At 43.6% G+C, this 24,834-nt stretch overlaps 1 protein-coding gene across 2 annotated transcripts in view; it reads left to right on the plus strand.

Moving 5' to 3' along the window:
• osbpl10a (oxysterol binding protein-like 10a) overlaps nucleotides 1-24,834 on the plus strand; it is a 66,563-nt gene that overhangs the window by 26,251 nt on the left and 15,478 nt on the right. The window contains exons 5-7 of one of the 2 annotated variants that reach the window (XM_084379214.1): nucleotides 427-624; nucleotides 8,756-8,996; nucleotides 13,571-13,701. In XM_084379214.1, coding sequence (XP_084235340.1) covers nucleotides 427-624; nucleotides 8,756-8,996; nucleotides 13,571-13,701 — 570 coding nt within the window. The remainder of the gene's footprint in view (nucleotides 1-426; nucleotides 625-8,755; nucleotides 8,997-13,570; nucleotides 13,702-24,834) is intronic. The other variant, XM_084379215.1, reaches the window with a different exon arrangement.

The following is a 24,834-nucleotide window of genomic DNA, read 5'->3' on the forward strand; positions in this document are numbered from 1 at the left end:
AGCCAAAATGTGGTTAGGCTATTGTAGACTTAGCCTACATTAGCCTTGGTAGCAGAAAAAACAAATAGCCTCAGCTTTACTGGCTTTCAGGTTTGGCTAATGTCAGCTAGCATTATCATTAGCCGAAAGCGAAACCTGAGAGAAGCCACACTCTCTGAAGCTTTCTACATTATCTGCCATATCTTACTGGTTTATTTACATTAATTTAACATTATAGTAGCGTGATTAACTAGTGAAACTAAGTTTAAAAATGTTCTTGCTAACAGTTAGCCTCAACTGACATTATTCTAGTATGCAGGAAACCTAAATAAAAAGGAGTGCACGCCCTTCCCTCACATTATCACATCACATTTTAAATTCCCACACACAACTCTCTCTCTCTCCCTTTCTGTGTCATCCCCTCCTTCCTCCTCCTCCCCCCCTCAGGGCTCCTCATCCTCTGGTCGGACCCGTAGCTTCTCCCTCCTCCCTCACCTAACCCCATCTTCATCCCCGGGCTCTCAGAGGCACCTGAGCCACGCGGCCTCGCCCAGCAACATCGTCACCATCACCCACCACAAATCTCCGGCTGCGGCTCGGCGGGCCAGGAGTCAGTACCCGGGACGGCTGCTGGAGGTCAAAGAGGTGGGTGTCACGGCTGCGGCCACGTTATGACAGCTTCACCCGGAGACGTGAAGCTCAAAGCAGACGAGTTGGATGTATGTTGTTGCACTTTTGGTCCAGTTTTCATAGCTTTGGTCTGTTTTGTTGTTTCATGCATTTCTTTAGGTTAAATACCAATTGGTATTTTAACAAAATGCATCATTTCACATCAGCGTTTAGCTTTTTTAGTCTTCATTATCAGATGTTCTTCTCAGCTTCACTTCCTAAACAGCGAGGAGGTTTGTTTAAAACCTCTCTGACTGTGTGCTTGTTGGATGTCGCCGCATTTCCCGGATCCCAAAGCAATTAAACTCGGATCAATGGACAAAATAAGACCGACACTAAGTTGGTTTATCTCTTTCAGAAAGTCTTTGGATGAAGTCCAATCGAGAAACGTTGCCCTCTCAGATGTCGGCAGCTGCAGTGCATATTATACGTGGCCTCTGTCTCCTCGCTGATCTCAGGTGGGATGCTGGTGCAGTGAGTTCAGCAGATATTTCAGGCTTGACACTCGACTGCAGCGTGCTCAGTCTTTTCCCTGTAAGTTCAGCTTCGTTGGCATTTTCACGGTATATATCAATACTGATTAACACGGCCGGCGATGGAGGAGAAGACGGCGTTCGTCCCCCGTCTTCTTCTTCTTAACAGCCCGTCTGCAAGTTGATTTTGTAAGTGATTAATTGCAGGAGGCCTGAAGCTGGTGAAAATGATGAAGACGTGATGAAGACGTGACTTACAGGAGCGTTAGCTGCAGCATTTTTTTTTTCTTTTACAGATGAAATGTACTATTGGGATTGTTGCCAGGCAGCTGCGCGTCTGAATTATGTAGATAAGATGACTTAGCAGATTGGGAGGGAGGAGGGAAACACGGACGAGGAGAGACGAGAGGCTTTCTAAATATAAAACGCTCGTGACCTGTTCGGACAGAGGAGGGAAATAGAGGATGACAGGGGAAGAGGGGAAGTCGGCCATTGTGGAAAATGTCGTTTAGTGAGGAAGAGTAAAGGGGAATCCTCCTTCTTGAAGTTTAAAGAGTTGTTGATCCTCTGAAGAGTCACAGGCTCGGTGTGATGAGTCAGATCTCTTAAATAACATGCGGCAGGGAGAGAAGACCAAAGCGTAATCCTCCCAGCAGACTCTCAGGATTGTTTGGACTTTTTACAACAACAGTGCTGTCAAATATTGATCACGTCCTGCTCAGAAACAATGGCCCTCGTACTGACGTACTCACAGAGAATCAGACGGACATCACCAGATCTATACAGAGATTACCACAAACAAAACAAAATGTAATTCCTCATCTGAATCGCTGACTGTTTGGGTCTACGAAGGCTCGCAACCAAGAAGTGCACAGGTCCAAAAACATTCAAACGACTGTCTTTTTGTCTGACTAAAGGCCGGCTAAGACGCAAACAACGTCACGAACGAGACAAACGCACGTTAGCCTCCCGCAGACAGGAAACACCACCGCCAAGGAGGGAGTAAAGTTCAGGTTCTGATGTCACATCAGGTGACGGGAAGCAGAAACCAGATTCCTCCGAAGCTAAAGAGGAAAACGAATCGCACATCACAGAGGGCCTTGTTTCCTCCCGTCTGCAGAGAGAAACACAAGCCACAGAGGCGTGTTTGTTTTGCCTAACGATCACAACCATCTGCTCGGTATTTACCCAGACTGTCCCCGGATCACTGGAGGAGACAGACTCTGCTCCTGAGAGGTGAGAAATCATCCTCCACTCACACCCGTCGCTCGCTGCTCTCTTTCTGTCACAGAGTGAATCACTTAGGCCGAGAAGATATTCTCAGACGCACAGCGGGGCGCGTCTGAACGGGGAATTTAACAACTCGAAGCCAGCCAGGTCTCCAACGAGCGAGACGCAATGAAAAGAGAGATTTCTGCATGAAATTGTAAAAGTGGCGTCAGAATGACGAGCAGAGGAACGATGGAGGTGAACGACGGGTTTGTAGTTGAGCTAATGATTCGACACACGGCGATTAAAGGTGCTCACGACCTGCTGTGAGGTTTCAGTTACACCACAGATTATTAGGCGAGCGGCGTGTTTTTTTTGGCAGACTTCATACGAAGCAGCTTTGTCCCGGTTCAAGACGAAAACAGTCGTCTTTGTCGTTCCAGAGCGAGGATCAGATAGTCGACAGGTGAAAGACCGTCAACTCATCGCCGCAACCTTCAGAAGAGCAGCAAGGTCGAACAGCTACACGAGAAAAGTAGAGGCTTCTGGGTAATTAGTGCTGAAGCAGTTTATCAAGAGACACAAAATGTCATTTATCCAGCAAGAATGCCAAATATTCCCTCGTTCCTGCTTCTCAAATGTGAGGATTTGCTGCTTTTTGTTTGTTTTTGTTTTTATCATCGTGACGTGCAGATCTGTCGACGTTCAGACTGGTTTTGGCAGAAAACAAGTGAAAGTAGGAGCGCTGTCCACGTCATACCATATATCATCTAAACATCATCTTTTACGGTGTTGTTGTCACTACAGCATGTCGATAAGAAATTTTGGATGCAGCCAGCGGCGGAGTTTTGGCTAACGCTAGTAAAAAAGCTAAGATAACGTCAACCAAGACAGTGAAAAACAACAACTTCTCCGACCGGCTGATTAATAACATAAAAATGTGGATGAAGATGTCGATGCCTCGTCGTTCACGTGGGACGGCTCGGTTCCCCGGCTGAAGACGCTCTTTATCTTTGAGATATGTCTGATGTTTGACCAGGTGTCTCCTCAGGTCGGACGTGTCGCCCTGATTTAGTGGCGCGATGCAGCGGTGACGTCTGGCTCTCTCTTTACTCCAGCCACACTGCGGTCATGTAGCTTCTATCTCCATCCCTCTCTTCACCATCACTGTACTCCCTCAGCCTCCGTCCACCTTCCTTCCCTCCTCGTTGTTCTCCCTCCTTCCTTCATCACAGGCTCATAAACTTGTCTGACAGGTTGGAGGACGCTGGAGTCGACTGTAAAGGAGTCTTCCTGCGCTGTGATTTACGCACCACAGTGGAGAGCAGAGAGCTGCCTCCTGCTGATTATCGGAGGATTTACGGCGAAGCAGCAGCGTCGAGGGGTGTCGCGTTGTACGTCTCGTACACTCTCTGGTCACGAGTGCTGATGATATTAGTAAACATCACACGGCACGCTCCCCACACCCAGCTACAGATGTGTACGACTTTTTTCCAAACACTCGTGGAGGGAAAGTGGTCTTTGCAGCTCGGTGACTCTCCACATGATCTGCCTCCTCGGCTCTGCTCTGTTGATCCACGTCTCGCCAGCACTCACTGAACCATCGCCCACACCAGGCAGGAGGACTGGACCGTTGTGTGAGCCCAGCAGCCGATTAAACTCAAAAACTTCACGCCAAAAGTTTATAACACAGACAAACTGTGTCTCCGAGCCAGGTGTGGTGCACCTTTTGGACTATAACACAAGCAGCTGCACCCGGTGGCCAGTTTGAGCAGCACATCGCTGACTTTACATGCACAACATGTGACGGATTATAACAGCCTGACATGTATTATGCGCTGGAAAATTACGATAGCGACAATTTTATCCTCCGTCTCCATGACAATGGGGTGAAAACAGCAGAAGGACCCTGATGTCGCCTCTTTGAAAGGATCACACAGCCGATTACCGTATCATCATTAATGTAATGCTTCTCATATGAGATGGACTGTATTAGATTTTCTTCTAATTATTATGAAAGGATAAGTTCATCCAAAAAATACACAATGTCATACTTGGTTTACATGTGGCGGACCCTGCCACCTTTCTACCTTCAAACAGGGTTCTGGGACCTTATTTTCCTCTGAGAGCAGCTCGTTTATTAAGTTATGGAAAAGATCAACATTTCTAATTAATATTGCAAATATTCAAATTCTGAGTTTGAGTTTTCTCTTTAAACTCCACAGTTCCCCTTTTTAATCCAGAACAACTGTAGCTGCTGAGCTAAAAGTATTAGCGGCTGAAGTGGGTGCACAAGCTTTTCAAATCAATTTGGGATCTCGGGGCTTCCAGAGACTTGGATTACTTTTTCTACCCCAAATCCCCGTCTACTTCAGTCGTTAAGCAGAAGGCTGCAACACTGTGAAGCTCCAGAAATGTTTTGATGACACGACTTCACCTGACTTTTGATTCATGGAACAGACGAAGACTGAATTTTCATTTTTGGGTGAACTTATCCTTTGAATTTGGGTTTAAGTACCTTGAATGAAGTCGATTTTAGTCCATTTTTGTTCAGTTTAAGTCAGATACGTCTTAATTTTAACAAAGATTCCTCACTGGTCATTACAACCTGGATGTTGACATGAATGTCTACACGTTGAAGTGTCCTCGGGCAAGATACTGAACCCCAAATTGCTCCTGGTAGCTCTTCAATCAGAGTATTAATAGTTAGGACTCCTGATGAGCAGGTGGCACCTTCACCTCTGCCACTAGTGTATAAGTGTGTGTGTGAAGGGGTGAATGCTGTGGTGTTGTAAATCTCTAAGAGACTAGAAAAACACTCGATAAACTAAATGTTTGATCCTGGTTATTACAGTAACGTCCACGTCTCATGAAGGAGGCTTCACTCTGCAACAAAACATCTTTACAAGGTAACCAATCGAACTCTGACATCTCTGAGCAGTTAGCGTTTTAAGCGCCGGTATATCGAGGAGGTCTGGGGCTGAATGTTCTGGCCGTCGTCACGCTGTCACCTCCCATCCATCTGTCCATCCATGCATGCACATCTGTCTTTCCTCTGAACGTGTGACACTGGGAGTCAGACCACATTACCGTCTGTCCTCAGCCAGCTTGTCACGGCTGATGTGAACTCATCAAACGCCTCGACTCGCAGTGCAGCAGCACCACTGGGCACTTAGACTGCTGCAGCAGGGCTGGATCGCCGGGGTTAGGCTATTTCTGGAAGCATCGCTGGTCTGTTGGCTCCAGAGAGCTGTGTGTGTGTGTGTGTGTGTGTGTGTGTGTGTGTGTGGCGGCGGGGGGGAGCTGCCATTACTGTAAGCCCACTGACTTAGCTTTGTAGAGGTCTGCTGCTATTCTGTGTTCCCTTTACGCTCGTGTCTAACAGCGTAATCTGCTTATAAACCAAACAAAGAAACATGAGCTGTGTTCACATACAGAGAGCAACAGCTTATATACTGCATGTGTGTATACAAAAACCTTTTATTAGCTAGTTTGTGTTGGAATATAAGGAAGAAGAGTGTTTGAATGTGGCTTTCTGTGGGTTTAAGTGTGTGTATATGATGAATGATGGCTCTGGGACCTTGTTGGTGACCCCTGTCGCCCACATGAGGTCAGGTTGTATTTACGTTCACCTGCTGACAGTTTTATAACACGGACCCTTTATGAGGTTGTGTGTATGTGTGTAGTGTGTGTTTATGTCCTTATTCAGTCAGACGTTCTTGGAGATAATACCTTTTTATAGTTGGCTGTTGGATGCTACTGACCTCGTGCTTGGTTTTCTCCTTTTTTCCCCTTTAAATTACGAATGAATGTCTTTGTCTTGTGTTATTTGTCTCTGAGTGTTGTTTTTGAACATGGTGATGACCAAATTACTGTGATGTTGCGCTCGTGGTTGATCTGCAGGACAGAGACATGCAAAATCATCATTTTGCTGTGCTTATCTCCCATGATCTCATGATAGTTACATCTCAGACTCCCACCACAGGGTGAGGGTTAGTGTTAAGTTGGGTTAGGATTGAGGCCGTTGCCCGTTTTTAAAAATAAACAAATTACCGACTGATTACTAGTGCGCTACAGACGCAGTCATAATTCTTATTACAGTTTCATGTTGCAGGATATTTACTGTTCATAAAGATGAATGATGTTGGCAGTATGTGACCTTCTGTACTGTAAAGCAACACCCCAACCAAAATGTGTTCATTTAGCATAAAACGTTCTTCCTGTAGACTCAACAGGTGGTTTTAAAAGGTACTTTACCAAAACTGTGTTTGGTTCTAGTCACATCACAATGATTTTAATCGTTTTTGACTAAAAATCTTGATGCAAAAAGGATCATTTTCATTAATCTGTCAAAATAATCTCAATATTCTACAATAACTATTCACATATTTTATAATATTATAATTTTTAGCATGTTGCGCAGCGCTATCAGCTAACATTGGCATTATTTTTTAACTGTCAAGCGTCGTGTTCAGTACGTATCTGGGTCGCAAATCACATCATTGTTTGATTGTTTGAAACTCTCAAATAGCCTTTAATTGTCTCAAAAGTCCAGTATTGGTCACGCTGTACTGTAAGTTTGTTTATTTATAAGTTTTCATGAGAAGAAAACTGTCAAAACATCTCTGGAAACTTCTGCAGCGTACAATGAATTTGTTCATGCTCAGTCGTCATTACAAAGTCGTTAAGTCTGATGGTTACATCAGTTACATCTGTTAATTATGATATCTTGATATGATGCATAATATAGACAGACAGTAAATGATAATATCCAGCTGTTCATGACCTCTATGTTCATTATAAAGTGGGACACATCTTTCTCGAGGGCTTTAACTGTAAAACTGAATGAAACAGCAAGTCGTGATTTTTTTTTTTGAAGGGCGCAGTGAAAAATGATCCGGTATCAGCATGCTGAACACTGAGAATCTATTTATAACGAGCACAGGAGACAAAAATTTGAGCTGCATCTGCCTGAGGAATTCACCACCGACCCAAGTAAATAGCTGAATAATTGGACGAGCGCTGTGCTTTAAAAAAACCCCAGTCCTTTACGTGAACATCTATGCTACACATAACCTGCCGCAACAGCTCTCGGTGAGCTCTGTGCAGCGACGCAGGGAGACAGATGTGCTATTGAAGTGCGTGCAGAGGACGAGTGTGTGAAGCCATACAATATTAATGAATACAACATTTCCAGGCTGATAAACAACCCAGATTCATTAGCCCCGAGAGGGGTTTATTACCCGCCGGCTAGCAGCGACTTCTTCCTTTTGTGATACATTTAGACTCTTGATAGGTGACTCACACAGAAATAAGTCTCAGTAAGAAATGTTGTAGGAGCACAGGGGAGAAGTTTTCTTGTTTGAAGAGTTTCTGTTTCGGCTCGGAGCAGATAGTCGTGTGGATCAGTCGCTGCTTATAGTCGAGACGGAGGTGACACCTCCAGAATTAATGTCGAGGTGTATCACCTCCTACGCGCTGGTAAGAAAGTAGAGATGTATGAGTCAGTGGAAGATACGGTGTCTCATTTGTTTCCACCATGTGAGCATCACGGTCTTGGTTGGCGTTGATGGACGTCATCGATCAGTACAACCTCTAAATCTGATTTCCTCACATTCAACATTTAGATTGAGGTGTTATTATCAACAACCAGCCTTAAAATGCCCAGTAATGACAATTATGAGAGTTTCTTCCTCAGCGATTTCAAGTTTTCTCTGGATTTGATGACACATTTTATCACTAATGAGGTCTGCAGTTCATGAGTCAGGAGAGAAAACAGACATTTAGGGATGAAGCTGGAGTTATTTTCTGCTCCCTGACTTTACTGCCCCATCTGTGGCTCTCAGCTCCAGGCACAATCTTTCCTACTGAGATCATAAATATTTAAAAGCAGCCTCAGATCTGTAGCATCGTTATCGAAAGAGGCCCAAATACTGTGATTAGCTGGGCAGTAGTTTTTTAGCAAACTTATCTCTTAAGAGGAGTAAATGGTTGCAGTTGTTGGGGACTATTTTTATTTGCGGATTAATACACATTTATGATGAGGGTTCACATGTTTGTCGTGATAAAGGAACATTTACAGGCCTGTGGTGTAGAGAGGAGTAACTTTTAATAATCTTTTCCTTGGATTAAGAAAAAGGGAATGAGAAAAATATAACATGCCACCAGCCTTCAAAGGCAAATACATGTAAATACCCACTAAAGCTTTGTTCCTTATGGTGCATAACTAAAATCAGACATGGAGATAAGATCGCAAACCTCAGGAAAGAGTAATTGGAGGATTCAAGGTATTAAATCCAGCACATTTGAATGTAAAAGGACTGTAAGATCGTTTTTAATGTTGCATTGTGAGCTCAGATATTGAAAAAATCTGTTCTCTGTTGACCTTTTTATTTTAAAGTCTTTACATCACTTCTTTCCCACAGGTGATGTCCCAAGCAGAGGGCCAACAGAAGAACCTGGTCCAGTCCATCGACTCTCTCCCCACCAGAGGCCCTCTCTCCTGTCTGGACCAGGACCTGCTGCTGCTCAAAGCCACGTCGGCCGCCACACTCAGCTGCCTGGGAGAGTGCCTGAACATCCTCCAACAGACCCAGAGCCACGGCCAGGCGCCGCCTCAGACCCAGGCCTCTGAGCACAATCACTCTGCTCACAGAGCCCCCTCCGGTGAGTCTGCCCTGGGCCCCATTCCAGTGCTGCTACTGGAGCCCCCGACCCCTCCATCTCCCCCACCCCTCTTGTCTTTCCAGTCCCCTCCTCCAGAGCCCAGCACCAGCGGCAAGGTCCAGCTGGGGCAGCTGGACTGCGGCTCCTGTCCGTGCCTGATGGCCACCATGAACTTCAATGTTTGTAGTAAATGCTGTTGAATGTTGCATTTGTTTGTTCAATTGTTTAATTTTTTGTTCCATAGTAGTTGTTAGCGTTCTGTGTTGTTCTTCATTCATTATTGTGTCTCTTCAATGTCGTCGACTGCATTGAAATGCCAATAGTCCCACAAAATGGTGGCGCCAAGTACAAGCTTGAATGTGAAGTGTGTATGAACATGAATGTATTGTCAGTCTTGTTTACAGAGTCCCTAGAAAGCATTGCAGATTGTCTTCCAACATGCATGTGTGAGGAAAAAAAAAAAAAGAAATCAGGGTTTATGTGTGAATGAGTAAACCTAAATATACTATGCATTTATAAATCTCCTCAAAGGGTTTAAGTCTTTGCCAAAGGAATCCACACTGGTGCCTAAAAATGTCAGACCTCTGCCATGTTTAACCCTCTCTGTGCCAAGTCGCTATGGATCCAATAAAGTTGTTTCAATTTAAACCATTTGCAGCCTGAGGGTGGTTCTATTGGCTTAACACCAAGGAGAAGGATCAGGGATCGGTTCCTAAAGGTGGAAGGTAGACCCCAAACACAGGACAGAGATAGATGTTAAGATAATGTAATCGTCTAATCCTTTTTTTCCCAGGAACAACAGCAAAAAATCTCTCCAGAAAAGGGGGAGATGATTTAAAGTAATGCTTTGATACAATGAAAAGTACCAAACACTCGCTGCCTGTAGGCTTGAAAGGTGCGAAAGATGGCAGATTAAGTCGGTTTGGATTCACAGCGGTTACACTTGATCCCAGTGGCAACTCAGAAAATGTGCCTGGAGAGATTTTTCTCAAACTCTTGAAGCACAATCTACTCGTCGCTGTGCTTGACCTGTTATCGTGCTAAATGGCTAATAAAGCACTAAAATGTGCTACTTCGACTCGCCGGCAAAACAAGAAATGTTTGAAGTTGACTAAAGAAGTGGATTATGCTGCAGTAGTTGTTTGGAAAGTTTCTGTGGATGTTTTTTTGTTCTTTCAGGGTAATGACCTTAATAACTGAATTACAGATATAAGCAGTAGAAAGGTGCGAGGTGCCTCGGCTCACCCTAAAGGTGTGTTCACACCGATAGCGAGGCGATTTGATGACAGCCGATGTACTGACTGTACAGGTGATACCGAAGGGAAGGTATGTCCGATAAAGCTAGGGAACTCCTCGGGATCCTCCAGGAAGTGCTCGAAGACAAGGCTAGGGAGAAGGGCTACCTCGCTTAACCTTCTCCCACCATGTCTCAAACCCGAAGGGGGAAACGGATGGATGGTTCTGATGCATGTTTTTGTTTAACTTCTCCGTCCTCGATTCGAATCGAATGTAACTGCTGTGAATCCGAACTGAAGACTGCCGCCGTCTTTTAAGCCCTACAGGTGCATCTTTTTGGTGGAGTATGTAAGAGAAGTTGTGGTCCACCTCATCTTTGGGAAGGTCTTTTGGGGTCTGGGTTTTGTGTGGGTGCCGGATCCCCGCCAATCTGCCAGTCCTCACAGTTTGTTGGTCTTCTCTTTGCGCCAACAGTCACCCTACCCTGTACCTGTTCATCAGACAGGGGGTGGTGTGGAGTGGGACCACCGGGCCGCAAGTACAAACCTCTTTCCTTCCGCTGCCTGGCTGATAAGTCCTGTGGGGGATCAGCTGCTCCCCGCTTCCGGCATGTACCCCCCACAACTCAGTGAGGAGTTTTTTGTTAGGATGCTCGGTTTCGCCGAGTGATGGGTAGTGTGGCTCACCGGCATGGGCAGCATCCAGATTTGATGCAGCTGATAAAAGGAGTGGCTGGCTGGTCGGTTGGCTGGTTGAATGGTTTTGTTACGTCCACACAGGGAAGTAACTCTTTGGCAGGAGCAAAGCATGAGGTTGGACTGAGTTTGGCTGGCACGTTAGTCCCTCCAGGCTCCTCGTACTACACAGACAAGGAACTTGAAGGATCTTTGTAAACTCCCACCAAAAACCTGCCAGTCACACACCAGACAGCATATTATCAGCTGATGTCACGGAGGATCTCTGCTGCTCGCTCTAGCTCTTTTTGGATCCCCCTTCCCCTCCACCGGCACCGCCATAAAGAGCTTGAAGCCCAACCCTCTGTCCCTATCACGCAGAACCTTTTCCTTTAAGGAAACAAAAATCCATAAAGGAAATTTACTTTGCAAACTAGTCCCCCTGCAGCTTAACATGTAGACGTAGAAAGAAAATGTAAGAAAACAAAAAGGGACAAGAGGAACAGTTCTCTGAATCTGAATCAATGTCACAGCCCAGAAATGGAAGGTAAAGCCATTGGAAACATCGACTGCATGAATGTTTGTCTCTCCACTGTTTGATCTTGCGACAGCCTTTTGATTCACCTGCATGCCTTTTATCCAATGGTCCGAACATCCCCCCCGCTCACTGAGTGTTTCTACTTCTGGTGCTTCACTGTGACATCTCAGAGAAAGAATCAAAAGAAATATCTGTCTTAATTTGTGTTAAGAACATGTGAGAAATCATAGTTACCAGCATGAACTACTTCCAGTAATGTCCTCCCCCCCACAACTCTATCTTGAAATAAGCTCTCGGTAACCTCTTGACCTCCAAACATCTCGAGAAATAACCTTTTCAAAAAATTCAATCTTCACTGTAGTCGTAGCTCTATCACAGCTGACTCGCCTTCGGGCAGAGCCACCCTCTTGCTCTCCACTGTGTAGGAGTCCAGTATCGTAGGAGGAGGTCCACGTTTCAGGTTCCTGTCAGTCAAACTGTCAGTTGACCAGAGCCGCGGCCCGGCCCGAGGGCTGCTTCAGCCACACTTTGTCGAGACCGCCTCGCCTCAGGCTCACCAGCATGTCGACTTCTGTCAGCACAGCTTGCCTCACACTAATGGATATCAAAGAACAGGCCTCTTGGTGCATTAGACTTTTAACCCAATTTGTGTGTCAGGACGGGAGATGAGAAAGGCTCCATTTACAGTGATTTGAAATGGGATCTACTACTGTGATCTTTATGAGAAGCTTTTAAGTGAGGAAACTTTTTTTTTTTCTTTTTTTGATGGATCTGTTCATACAAGAAACACAAAATGCAATCGCCCTGCATTAAATACAGAGTTAGTGAAGCACAACGTTAGAGGGCTGTCAGAGGTGGTGACTGAATCTGGGGTCTGGTGGTGAGGAGCCTGTGTTTTACCCGACCACATTACATAAGGTTGTGACTTCTGGACCTTTAGTTCAGGCTGCAACACTTTTAAAATGAATGATTGCTTGATGTAGGGCTGAGGCAGATGATTAAAATCAGTTTCATACATTTAGATGGCACATTTCTCAATGCAGTACTTCATAACTGAACTTTTGATTTATAGTCGTAGCTTCCAAACAATTGTAGCCATGCTAGCAGCATGTGGCTACAGAGAGCAACGCTGGTTTGTCAGTCGGTTGGTCCAAAACTAAAAACATCTCAAACACTATTGGATGGGTTGGTATGAATTTTGCACGTGCGTTCATGGTTCCCAGAGGATGAAACCGACCTCCCCTGGACTTTTCTCAACATCTACTTGATTGATTGGCAAAAACTTTGGTCCAGACGTCCGATTAACTTTATTAATCTCCTCACTTTTCTGCCAGCGCCCCCACGAGGTTGCATTAGTGCAAACCAATTGATAGACCGATCACAGATACATTGATACTGGTGTAAATATTGTCCCATATGCGCCATCATGACAACTTTTTTTAAGCAATTTTAAAGAAAATGATGGTTTGTTATATTCCTCATGAAGTTGAGGAAACAGCACAAGCAAGAAGAAGCAGTTAATGAACCCGCCTACAACACTGACTGAAGAGTAGTTTAAAGGGATTTTGCTAACAGCAAACGAAACAGACCATCAAGTTGAATCATTGCCTCTGACAGTCCATCCATTTTTTAAAAGCCTGCAACAACTAGACGCGAAGTAGTCGAAGGTGCAGGATGAAGATTTATAATATTTCTGCAGAACACGTCATTGTTTGTGGGCCTGAGTCGAAATGAATCATCGCTCTAATCATTTCTGTGTGTCTGACCTGAGACGAGAGAGTAAAACAGGCCAGGATATCACACATGAACAAATATTAAATTCAAACAGACGCTCACACACAATTTCCTGTCTAGTCTCTGTCAATCACGCACCCTTATTTCAGGACTGTTCATGAGAACCTTAATATTAAACGTCAGAAATGAAAAGGATGTAGAGTGTGATACTGGTTTTCTCCCCCAGTCCCTCTGTGATTCCACTTATCAAACAATTTTAACCAAAAAATCCCCAAACTGAGCATTAATACACTAAAATCAACAAAATACATAGTAGTAAATCCCAAGTATCTCCTCCTCACTGTGGTAAACTAGCCGGCAGTCGGCTCTGACGCTGCCTTGTCATCTTTCAGATGGTGTTCCTGTGTGGACTGTACCAAAGTCGCCCTCAGGGGAACTGTTGAAGAACGGGGGTCTGACTCCTCTACGATCAGCCGAGCCCTCCCCGGCCCTCAGGAAAAGGAGTTCGTCCCATGGTGCTGAGGTGAGAAACATTTACGTCATATATTCAATTATCACCTACTTGCTCTTTCTCCTTCCTCCCGTTGTCTCGGCCCGTTAGCGATCTGAGTTTATTGTGTCTCAGATGTAGGGCTGCACAGTTAATCCAGGAGATATTGAAACTGATATACTGTCTAATGTCTGCTGTGATTTCTAACTGGGAGAGAGAGTTTCCGGCTGTTTTTGTTGGCACTTGCCAGGTTGCAGGTGCATGCAGCTAGATGGCATTGTGTAAGCCACGGTTGCTGTGTTTTGCCTTTATTGGACAGAGAACGTAGTTAGACAGGAAACTCTGGGAGATAGAGAGAAATATGACATGCAGCAAAGGTCAGTGGCTGGGATCGAAATGTGGAAATTGCATTTATATGAGTGTTAAGTATTAGTCTCCCAGACGCCCCTGAGAGCATTTCATCATGATGTTTTTGCTGGATCCAATAAAGTGATGAATATTATGCATGTTTTACTAACTGCTAATGTTTTTCAATGTACATTTTAAGATTGATTTCCTGTTTTCAAGGTCGCAATTGATCAAATTTCTTAAGTACATTAGTGAGCTTACTGGCAGTAAAAAGGGACGGGCGGTGCAGTGGGCTAGCTGCTTAGAGCCGGCTAGAGAGTCTCGATTAGAGCCGGACCCTCTGGAGGAATTAACACCTGGAGTCTCGTTGGATTCTGCTCCGATCCGAAACCGTTAACCGACGGGAGGAGAGCTCAGAAATTACTATTAAACTTTTGGGATTAAAAAAAGTGGATTTATCTTCACTCCTGTTTATCAACCTGACTGCGGCAGCGATCCAGAGACTCCTGTGAGGAATGAATTCACAGAGAGTTGTCCTGAACTAAACCACATTGACACACTGTGCTGGTAGTTCATATGATTCATCCAAATCCAGGCAGGTTTATAATTTCATGACGTTGAGCTCCTTCTAGTCGTCAATATTACATAAAGTCCATTACACCAGTCTCCATTTTAGTTGCTGCATGGCTGAGCTAGTGTGAATTTTAGCATTTTCCCTAAGCGAAGTTTTGGAAAATATGCCTGTGAGTGTTACATAACTTGATTTATTTTATATAAATGATAGGCGGATGTATATATATATATATATATATGTAATATATCCCTGTTGAGTTGTTTCTGCAAAGATTTGAATGTGTTTTGGAGCAGCTAGTATATTACTTGTTCTTGTTCAGTGCCTTGGCTGGTCAGGTTCACTTTAAATCGAATTGATATCGTTTAGTTTCAGTTTTACAAAGAAAAGATTCAATGACTCTTAAAAGAAAGCTGGAAGAACAAGGACACTGAGTAAAGAACTGAACTTTATTCAAGCCTCACGTCATTATCGGATCCACTTTGTTCGCTATCTGTTAATCTGACATGAAACATTAGACGAGGACAGAATAAACACACACACCCTCGGCTAATGTTAGATAAACACTGCATGAATAATACAAATAAACATGAATGTTCCTGCTGTCAATCTCGCTTCACTGTTGCTGTAAACACCATTTAACAACCAACCCTGCTGATGAAAATGCGATGCGACTCAGGCACAAACGTTCACAGATGAGGTAATGTTATCGCGTTGAGTCTAGTCTCGGTCACCGACTGTCGTATCCAGGAAGTAGCGACAGGCGACCACATGAAACTCACCTTTACATGGTGGAAACATTGATTTTAGACATTTTCATTCAGAATTGCTACATATTTTATATTTAAACCATTTAAAACCACATTGTTTACCTGAAATATTCTTGGCGAACTGGACATTCATCATATCGTCGCTATTTGGTTGTGTTCAGGCACTAAAACTACTAGTTTAGGTTCAAATAGCTACTTTATTTCTTTAATATCAGTTATGAACAGAACTTTGTTACGTATGTCAACGTGTCGTGGATGAAAGTCCCGTGCTTGTTTACCCCGACCCTCCATCCCTGACCTCCTCCCTGCACGGCTTTATTTCGCTCTCCTGGCTTATTTATGCCCCACGTTAGATGCGGATTCAGACGGAGGCTTCATGATTTCGTCTGTGTTTCTGCATGTTTTCTGAACGCTTACAGATATTTGATGTCAAACTTTTCAAAACGCCCTTGAAGACACCAACAAAGACGATTTCAAAGCGGTGCTTGCTTTGAAATGCTCGAAAACAGATCTTAAAACGAATGAAACTGACTAAATATTTACTGTGATGGATTACCTTTATCTTTTTTAAAGCTCTGTAAGTTGATTTTCTCGCTGGAGTGAAGTGATTAAAACTGACAGGCTGCTTGCAAGATAGGAAATGGTATGAAAAATCTGAATGAAATAAACCATTCATTCATTCTTAATACTCAAACTTCCTCTGTTTGCCAGTGGACTGAAATAAATCCATGCCGGTGATGATGTGAAGGCGACGACGTGCTTCACTCTCTTTTCATTCTCTTATGTTTGCCCTGGTTGCCCAGCGAGGGAAGCACTCAGTTTGTGAAAGTTTTGACAGAGCTGCTGTCAAATAAGTGGGTCACACAGTATAAAGCTGGAACCGAGTGGATCCCAGGAGGCGCTTGGTGAATTCTCATGCCCGCCTCGCTGCAGAGAGGGGCTGTCTGACTGTCTGGGCCACCCTGCGTCAGCGACAGGAAATGGAGGTCAGCTGACACTGACGTAAATGTGTCTCGGTAGAGAGGGAGGGAGGGAGGGAGGGAGGCTGAAAGTGTGAAGCTAAGAGGGCAAGACTGGCTTTGTCTTAAAGGTGCCGTATTATACTCATTTTCAGGTTCATACTGGAAGATTTTTACACGCTTTTTCATACAGTCTGTTGCTGCAGCACCTCTATTCATGCTCTGTCTTTAAAGGACAACTCGCAGATACTAACAAACTCTCCTTTCACGTAACTGCAGGTGTCAATATGGACAGTTTTAGTCTTTTTTAGTACCTTTTTTCACTATCAAGCAAAGTTTTTTGGAGATAACGTCCCATGGGGTCCACAGATCACACACAATGGTCGACGTAACAATGTCGGTCGTACTGCCGAGGAGCTCCACCAGTAGGGGTTGCTATAGCAACAGGATATTCAATTAAAATCCGACTGCAGCAGCGCAAAGGTTTTTCATCTGAGCTCCATGTAAACACACGTCGTCTCTCTGTAACAGCTCTGTCACATGTATCACATTGATCTTTGCTTCTGTCATCCTATTATTCAAACATCTCACAGAATAATGGACTCGGCTGTGAATAACCAGGTGAGGATTAATGGGGCAGGTTTCATCTCTCACCTTCTCATAATTGCTTCTTCGTCAAATGTTATACTTGTCTGAGGAAACAGCCTGTTACACACTTTTCGTTGAGGCTTGTTTAAATCCAACACACGAAAAAGTGTGGTGCAGATGATGGGGAGCACTGAGTCGGCACCCTTCCTAACCGCCGCGAGGGACTTCGCTGTGCCGGCAGCGGACTAATCCGGAGGCACAGAGATGTAATCTGTCACGTTAATGATCATTTTCTATTGACATACGAGTGTAAAATGGGTATTACGGCGTGGCAGTGTCAACCCATTTACTGCTAATTGTCAAGCTGTTCAACATACTTCACGGCGCACAATTAAGAGCAGAGAAGGGAAGGCAGCTCATAATGGTGATTTGGCACCTTTATAGATATTTCTGACAGTATTATGGCGGTTATGATTCAGGGGGCCTCCGCCAACTGTCTGCACTGACATTCCTGCCCAACTCGGTGTGCTATTAGGACACTGTGCTCCAATAATTAGTGATGTAAAGTCAGGACTGTCGTAAAATAGGATGCAGACACTGAGGAAAATATAAAGAAGACTGTCAGGGGTTAGATGATACAAACATTTCTACAGAGGCCCATAAGGGACATACAGGAACACATTTTAAATGCTATATATATAAAATATTATATTAACAGTGGAAATAAGGACTATGTTTAATGTGAAACTTGTTGTTTGTGGTTAAAGACTCACATTTGTGTAGCATTTTAGCGTCTTTCGGCTAATTGTTTTGGTTTTAGGGCACATTACTCTACCGCTTTAGTAAACTCTAACTGCTGACATCAGACTAATTTCTTCAAAAAAGCTCTGATAAACTCTCTGTACACTAAACTAAGGTTAGCAACTAGCTTGTGAACATACAGTAGTGGAGCATTTAGCAGCTAAGGAGGCAGATATTTCCCACAAGAGTGTAAATATTTGACTTCAAGCTGCCAGAAACACTCAAATTAAATGTTTCAGTGTTTGTTGTAGCTGCAGGATGTATGAGCAGTGGCGGACGTCACCTTCAGCACAAGGAAATCTGTGCAGGTGTCTTTTTTTTTTTAAAGCGGACATCTAATTTTGCAGTAACTCATTTGAATTTCGACTTTTTCCCATCACTGGCCTGTAAGATTTTGCACTTTCCACCCGCCTGCTTCTCGCCTCTGCCCCGCAGCTCCAGCCAGATTTCATTTGAGCCTTCAAAGATGCTCTGGCCGACGTTTGAAGAAGAAGAAGGAGAAGGAGAGCAGGGAGATGGAGGAGATGCAGTGCAGATTGCCAAGGCGCATTAGTCCAGCTTGACACTGACGTTTATTCATCTTTTAATGAGATTCAGCAGCACCGTCATCCATCTGATTACCCCTCGTCCGGTCGGAGTGATTGAAAGTTTTGTCTCGGCGTGAAGGAGACGGGAAGGTTGAGGAGGGGTCGAGAGATTTTTACCTGTCTTAAACCTCGACACACTGGAGGTGATGTTTCATGATAATGAAGAGCGGAGACTGGAGCAGTAATGATTCATCAGATGTGTGTTGTTGGACAGGGTGAAGTTGGATGTGCTGAGATGGTTGTTTTGCCACCTGGTGGTCGGGAAACAAAGTACAGACGGAGTTAAACTGCAGAGATCTGTGGGTCACTGAATCAGGAGGTTTGCTATTTGATGCCGGAAACGAGATTGTACCTGCATAATTAATGATTTACATAAAATGTCAGTAATTGTTGGTCAGATGTCACCTCACCTCAGGGTGCTCAGGGTCTGTTCTTGGTCTAATCTTCAATTTCTGATCTCAGGTTGCCATTTTTCCCTGTGATGTCACGAGTCGTCTTGGGCGCGAGCGAGAAAATACATTACCCACAGAATAATATAGGTTTGCTTTTTGAATTATTTAGCACCTCAGTGGCGTTTGATATTCGGTCCTAGTACGCAGCCAACACGGGGTGAAGCACGAGGCCGGAGCGTGACTGTGGGTGAAAATGGAGGAAAAATTGCTGGTTCTTGCAGAAATCAGGTGGGTTAATGCATTTGCAGCAGCACCAGTGCACTTCCTCTGCACATATCAGACTTGTCCACTGTGTTACCACAGATATAAGCCGCTGCTGGAGAGCAGGAAGTTAATGACAGACCTGCAGTTTTCTCTCCTCCTTCTGCCTGACATCCATATTTATCTGTTAAAGACAGATTTTATTAGATTTTTGCACTTTTTTACTCATTTTTTTTAGATTGGGTTGATTTTTTCACACTTTCTTCTATAGAAAAAGGCTACAAAAGCAAAAAAAACTAAGATAAAATAGTAATATGATGGTTTTATTTCCTTTCTCTTATCTTCTTTGCTGCATTTTAAGCTAAAATCTCTCTAAATCTCAGACTTATTCTTTGCTCTTTATTCCACCAGATGGCAGCAAAGTCCTCTGATGTGCAGCTCTTCTTCTGTAAGATTCAGTACATCAGTAACTGTCACAGGGCGTTTAACATGTGAACACGAGAGTCATTTTAATACTCTAACAATGGGAACGACACCACTGTCTAATCTAAATCTGTATTTGTTGGTAGTCAACGTGGTCAACGTGCAACGTCCAATGAAATAACGAACTTAAATGTTTATTTGAGCTAAATTAATACGAGTTTTATGCGTCTATACTTTCAGCCAAACTCTGTTTTGACTGTATTTTACCTCAGGCTTATTAGCAGGTATAAAGGTCTTGTCAATCTCTGAGTGAAAACATTCAATAATGAGCTGCGTGTTCTCCGGTCTGAGCTCAGCGTGGAAAATATCAACCCATGACTCATTCTCCGCTCGGTTATCCACTCTCTCTTTATTATTGAAGTCTAGATTTACTTCAGGAAACTGGAAACAATGTCTGCCTGTCAGAAAACACTTCCTCCTTTGTCTCTTACGGCACTTCTATCAGAGACACGAGAAACATCTTTGTCTTTTAAATGAAAACTTCCCGCTATTTTTCACCACAATAGTCAGGAAACGCCACAGAAACATACTTTAATTTGTAATGTTTGTACGAGAGCTGCAGTTTATTTTAACTATCAATTAATCGGGCCGTTAGTTTCTTGATTAATTATTAAGTTTTTTCGTCTACAGAACTACACTGCAATCTTCTGAAGTCCTTGAGGTTAGTGTGGTTGTGTGTGTGTTTGGGGAGAAGTGAGGTGGAGTTTGCAAGGAAGTTTTGTTTTGCTTTTAATCTTTCTCAAAGCGCTGAGACGAAGACGTCTGTTGCGGAAAGTTTCTCAGTTTCTGAAGACCTCCAGCAGAGAAAAGAAAGGTTCTGCAGAGTTTTCCATTATCCTCTGATTAAAGACTTTAAGTGCTAAAATGTAAATGTATGGGATTATCGGGTGTAGGCTTCTATATACTGTACAGTTTTATCCTTTAGCCTCACATTTTGCTGTGGTTTGACGTTACTTGATGCTTCGCTGAATGATAACGAACAGAAGCTGGAGAAAAACACAGAGCTACAGTACAACATGAGATCAGAAGTAATGTCGTGCGGCCTTGTGTTCGGTTTCTTATGTTAGTTCAACTCAAAATGTTAATATAGCATTTACAAGAGGAGTCATGACGGACAGTTGGAGATCTTGTCAGAGTCGGACATCACCGTTATCTCAGTTCAGAAATAAAAGTCGGTGGCTGACCTGAACTGTTTTCCCACTCGGCTGCTGGTACTTCTTCTGTGACCCAGATGGGAAGTTCAACTGCTGTTTGTTGCCACAGCAAATGCTTTAAAGCAGCTGTAAGAAAAACTGGTTTTCTATTGTATTTCGCTTGCTACTGTGATATAAACTGGTGTCTGTGTACGACATATGGTCAATCCTGTAACATCGCAGACTCATCAAAACACAAGAAAGGCAAAGTGTTGTTATCACAGACAGATTTTGCTGTAACGCTACAAATCTTCAGCTCCGACTGACTTAAATGACATCACTTGAGGTAACAGATTTTGTACAGCTCCCTCTGGAGCCTCAGACGAAGCTGAAAGAGGCTTTAAAGGGACAATTTGTAAGAAATTAAGCTGATAACAAAATGAATTCAAATTATCATCAGAGTGATAAGAAACTGGTCAAAATAAATCCTGTATTCACAGAGTAAGGTGTGAAAATTTTCCAGCTCTACATGTTGTTTTTTAACGCAGCTGAGGCCCGATTCTCTCTCGCTGTAAATCGCCTCCATACTGTACCCTCAGTCTTCGACCGGATCTCCATCGGTCTCAGAGGCTGTGTTCAGACCCACTTCTGTGTCCAGCCATTTTCACTCTCAGGCTGCTACACCCCACTAGCTCCAAGGCTAACTGAGCAATGAGCTAACGGTGGCTAGCTACAGCCAAGGATAGCTGGCGAAGAGCAGCAGTTGTCGGTTACTCTGGTGAAATGCTGCCTCCTATATTTTTTGAGCTACCTTTGATTGCTGAACATATTTTACAATCTTCAGTGAAGATTTGACTTCAGATCACTGTAACGAACAACAGGAATATTGTTTGGTTTTGTGTTTGGTGTCTCATGTTGCATCTGTGTGTTGTTTCACTGTTAAGTCTCCACCTTTAAGTCGCACTGGTCTCCGGATGACTCACCTCCATCTGTAATGGTGTGCAGTTTCTTTCATCTGTGTGTGTCAGCGAGTATCTAAGCGCTGTGTCTGCACCAGCTGTATTTTATATCCTCTCATTAGATGCCGTTCTTCTGATGTAACGGCTCATTATGATTTATACATGAGGCACTGAAACTCGACGTCTCAGCCCCACTTGCCTCATTTTTTTTTTTTTGAAGAAGAAGAAGTGGGAGAGATTTGGGGGGTCTGATTCTGGCTCAGTGTTGATTTGCTTTCTCATTCATAACCAGTCAGGCGGCGCGTTTCTCAGCCTGTTCTTTATTTGTGGCGGCTCTGCGTCGCTCGTTGCACTGGGGACACTTCTGATCACAGTTTTCTTCTGTTTTTCATACCTGAGAAAAGACTTTGTCACTTCACTGCTCTCTCCTGTCAGCTTCCATGCAGTCACTATATTGCTTTTTTGCTTCAGTCTGGTAGATTACACCTCTGCTTCAGTAACATTTTGCTCTAACTCAGAGATTTGTTGTGATTTTGCAGTTACAGTATAGACAGAAAACCCTGAGGTGATTTGCAATACACACCCCCCCGAGCCAAAAATGCTAAAATAGCCTTACAACCTGCTGTTAATCATCCGCCCAGTGTTGAGTCTGTGCCGTAGTCCTGTGCACAAAATAGTTTTAGACATTTATGTCCTAAATTGAGACTAAGCAGTAAATGCAGTGCAGTCTGTTCAGACATCTGTTACCATTTAAATACCTCTAAAGCTGCCAATTAACATTAAATTACTACAGGTCTTATTACACAGCTGCAAACTCATCGCCTTCAAGTGGAATTTGTCATTTTAAGTGAAAATTGTGGCACCCTTGTGTAGTTTTTGTCTGGATGTCTCTGGGCAGACATACTGCACATTGGTGATTCTGGAGAAAGACAGTCGATTGTTAAGTCAACCCATGTCGTCAAATACTTACGTTTCCATGAGAATTTCAGGCCCAAAACTGACCCAAATAAAACAGGAACCCTGCTCGACCTCATATTTGGTAATGAAGCCATCCATCCTTTACATTGTAAAACTGAAGAGTTGCTGTTTAACCAACCCAGCAGCCAGAATAAATGTTGGCAATCTACATTTCATGAAACCACAGATATGTTGAAACTTTACATTTCTTTAGGTGATGCTCTGATTATGTTTATGCAAACAAAAAATCCACTTGCGACTTCTCTTCAAACATTCATGGTTTTGGTCACCACAAACACGGCTAAAGTTTGCCCGACCTCTCCTCAAAAATATCCAGTTTTGGTGGCCTCAAACACAGCAGGAGATGTTCAGATGTCTCCATAAAATTATCCAGCGATGTCATGCTTACACCTGGGCAGCCTTCTGACCTGTAGCTCCACCATCATCCCTCCACCTCTGATTATGACGGTCACATCATTAAGATATAATGAGAATGTGATGTGAATTTAAATGTATTGTTGAAATATCAATACGGTATGTAGGTCTATGACACATACAAATGTAACCGTATTGGTGGTTTGCAGAAACGTTTCCTGCCAACATTTCATCCTGACGACTGGTTTGATTTAACTGAGCGCGGTAACGAAATCTTGCCCTCAGCTTAGCTTACCTGAAAAGTGAAGTGAGGCCCCATCCCCAGAGCGTTCACATTGTTATAATTAAACAGCTACACTTCATATAAACTGGCAGAAGTAAGGTAAAAATATCCTGTAGCTTTGAGATAAATGCCACGCTGGAAGCCCTTAGAAGCTTTTCAGTATCTCTCTGGAAGCTGACATTCAACACATACCTGACATTTAGCCGAGGAAGCGCGGCTCCATAAACACAGAAACCATCGCTTTATTAAATCTTCCTCCTGCAGGCGGCGATTCTTATTCAAATAAAGGATCAGTATAAAGCACACAGATAGTGTCTGGAAGTGACTGTGAAGCGAATAAATGTCAAAATTGGGCAGGAGGTGTTTCTTAGTGATTCTGAATGTGTTGTGATTGTTAGCGTTACATGCACAGACGTGGCTGCCCGAGGGGTTTACTGAGAACGATGTGAAACAAAACACTTGTAGTCGGCTGCAGGCCTGACAGGGAAAACGGCTCGTTGATAAGAGAGAGGTCAGAGGCTAACAGGCAGGACATAAATCCTTCAGTCGCAGTCGGACTTCAGTGGTGGGAAGGAAAAAAAATCAACATTTCAGGCAGTCAGAGACGTCGTTAGAGCTGCGTACATTTCAATCATTGCTATATATGCTGTATTGCTGGATCTCCACTGTTAAGACATCCTGTTTCACATCATGCAGGTACTCTGCAATGATTTACCTATAAAGAGTAAGTAACTTCCAGCTCGTTCACTAAGCAAGCTGGATTTAAAATTGCAGTGATTTTGAGTATTAAACATCAGCTCTTTTAAATCTCTGTCTGCTGGAGCTCGATGCCTAAATATCCGCCCTCTGAACACTTCTCGGATCAGACGCTGATCAAATTTAAAACCCTAACATGCAACAGAAGAAGGTCAGAACCGGTTCTCGTGATGTGTTGGCCGACCGTGTTAGAAATCAAGTGTTCATTCGGGATTAATCGATCAGTTACTGATGCCATGTTACTTACCACTTATTTTTACGCTGTATTCATTTATTTTCACACCACATCTTCCCTCAAAGAACCTGAAAGCACCGTGACAATTGACATGACCGAACACACCTGTACCCTGACATCATTTCTACATTTTTGTCCGACCCTGTCCCAGCCTGTCGAGTCCCGTCAGGTCCTGACATGTTAGGATTGGGTTTTTGTGCTCTAGTACTTTTTACAGTACTTTAATTTAACTTATGTATTTCTAATTAATGTTACTTGAAAAGACGTTACACCCTTGATGTACTATCGAGCTCGTGCATCCCCTTCAGACAGGGTGTGTGCTAACGCTTTTAGCTTAGTAGCTCCAGTGAAGATTACGGCCTAAATTAACGTCCTCAAATCAACTTGGATGACGTCTGCAACTTGGACTCGGTAGCTCAGTTGGTTGAGTGCGCGTCCCATTACAGAGGCTGTATCCTCGCTGCAGCGGCCCAGAGTTCGAGTCCGACCTGTGGCACTTTGCTGCATGTCATCCCGTCTCTCTCATCACAGTTCCTGTCGTCTCTCAAGCTGACAAAACAGCCATGAAGGCCAGAAAAAAGAGAAAAAATAGACTTGGATCTCTTTGCTGCGTTGGACTTGGATCACACTGTGTGGAGCCATTTTATGTTTTTTTTTGCAGAATTGTATAAAAAAAAATCTGAGGCAGTTTTTCTACGATTCAGAAGG

The sequence above is a fragment of the Pagrus pagrus genome (assembly GCF_965226575.1).
Source record: "Pagrus pagrus genome assembly, chromosome: 17".
Taxonomy (NCBI): Eukaryota; Metazoa; Chordata; class Actinopteri; order Spariformes; family Sparidae; genus Pagrus; species Pagrus pagrus.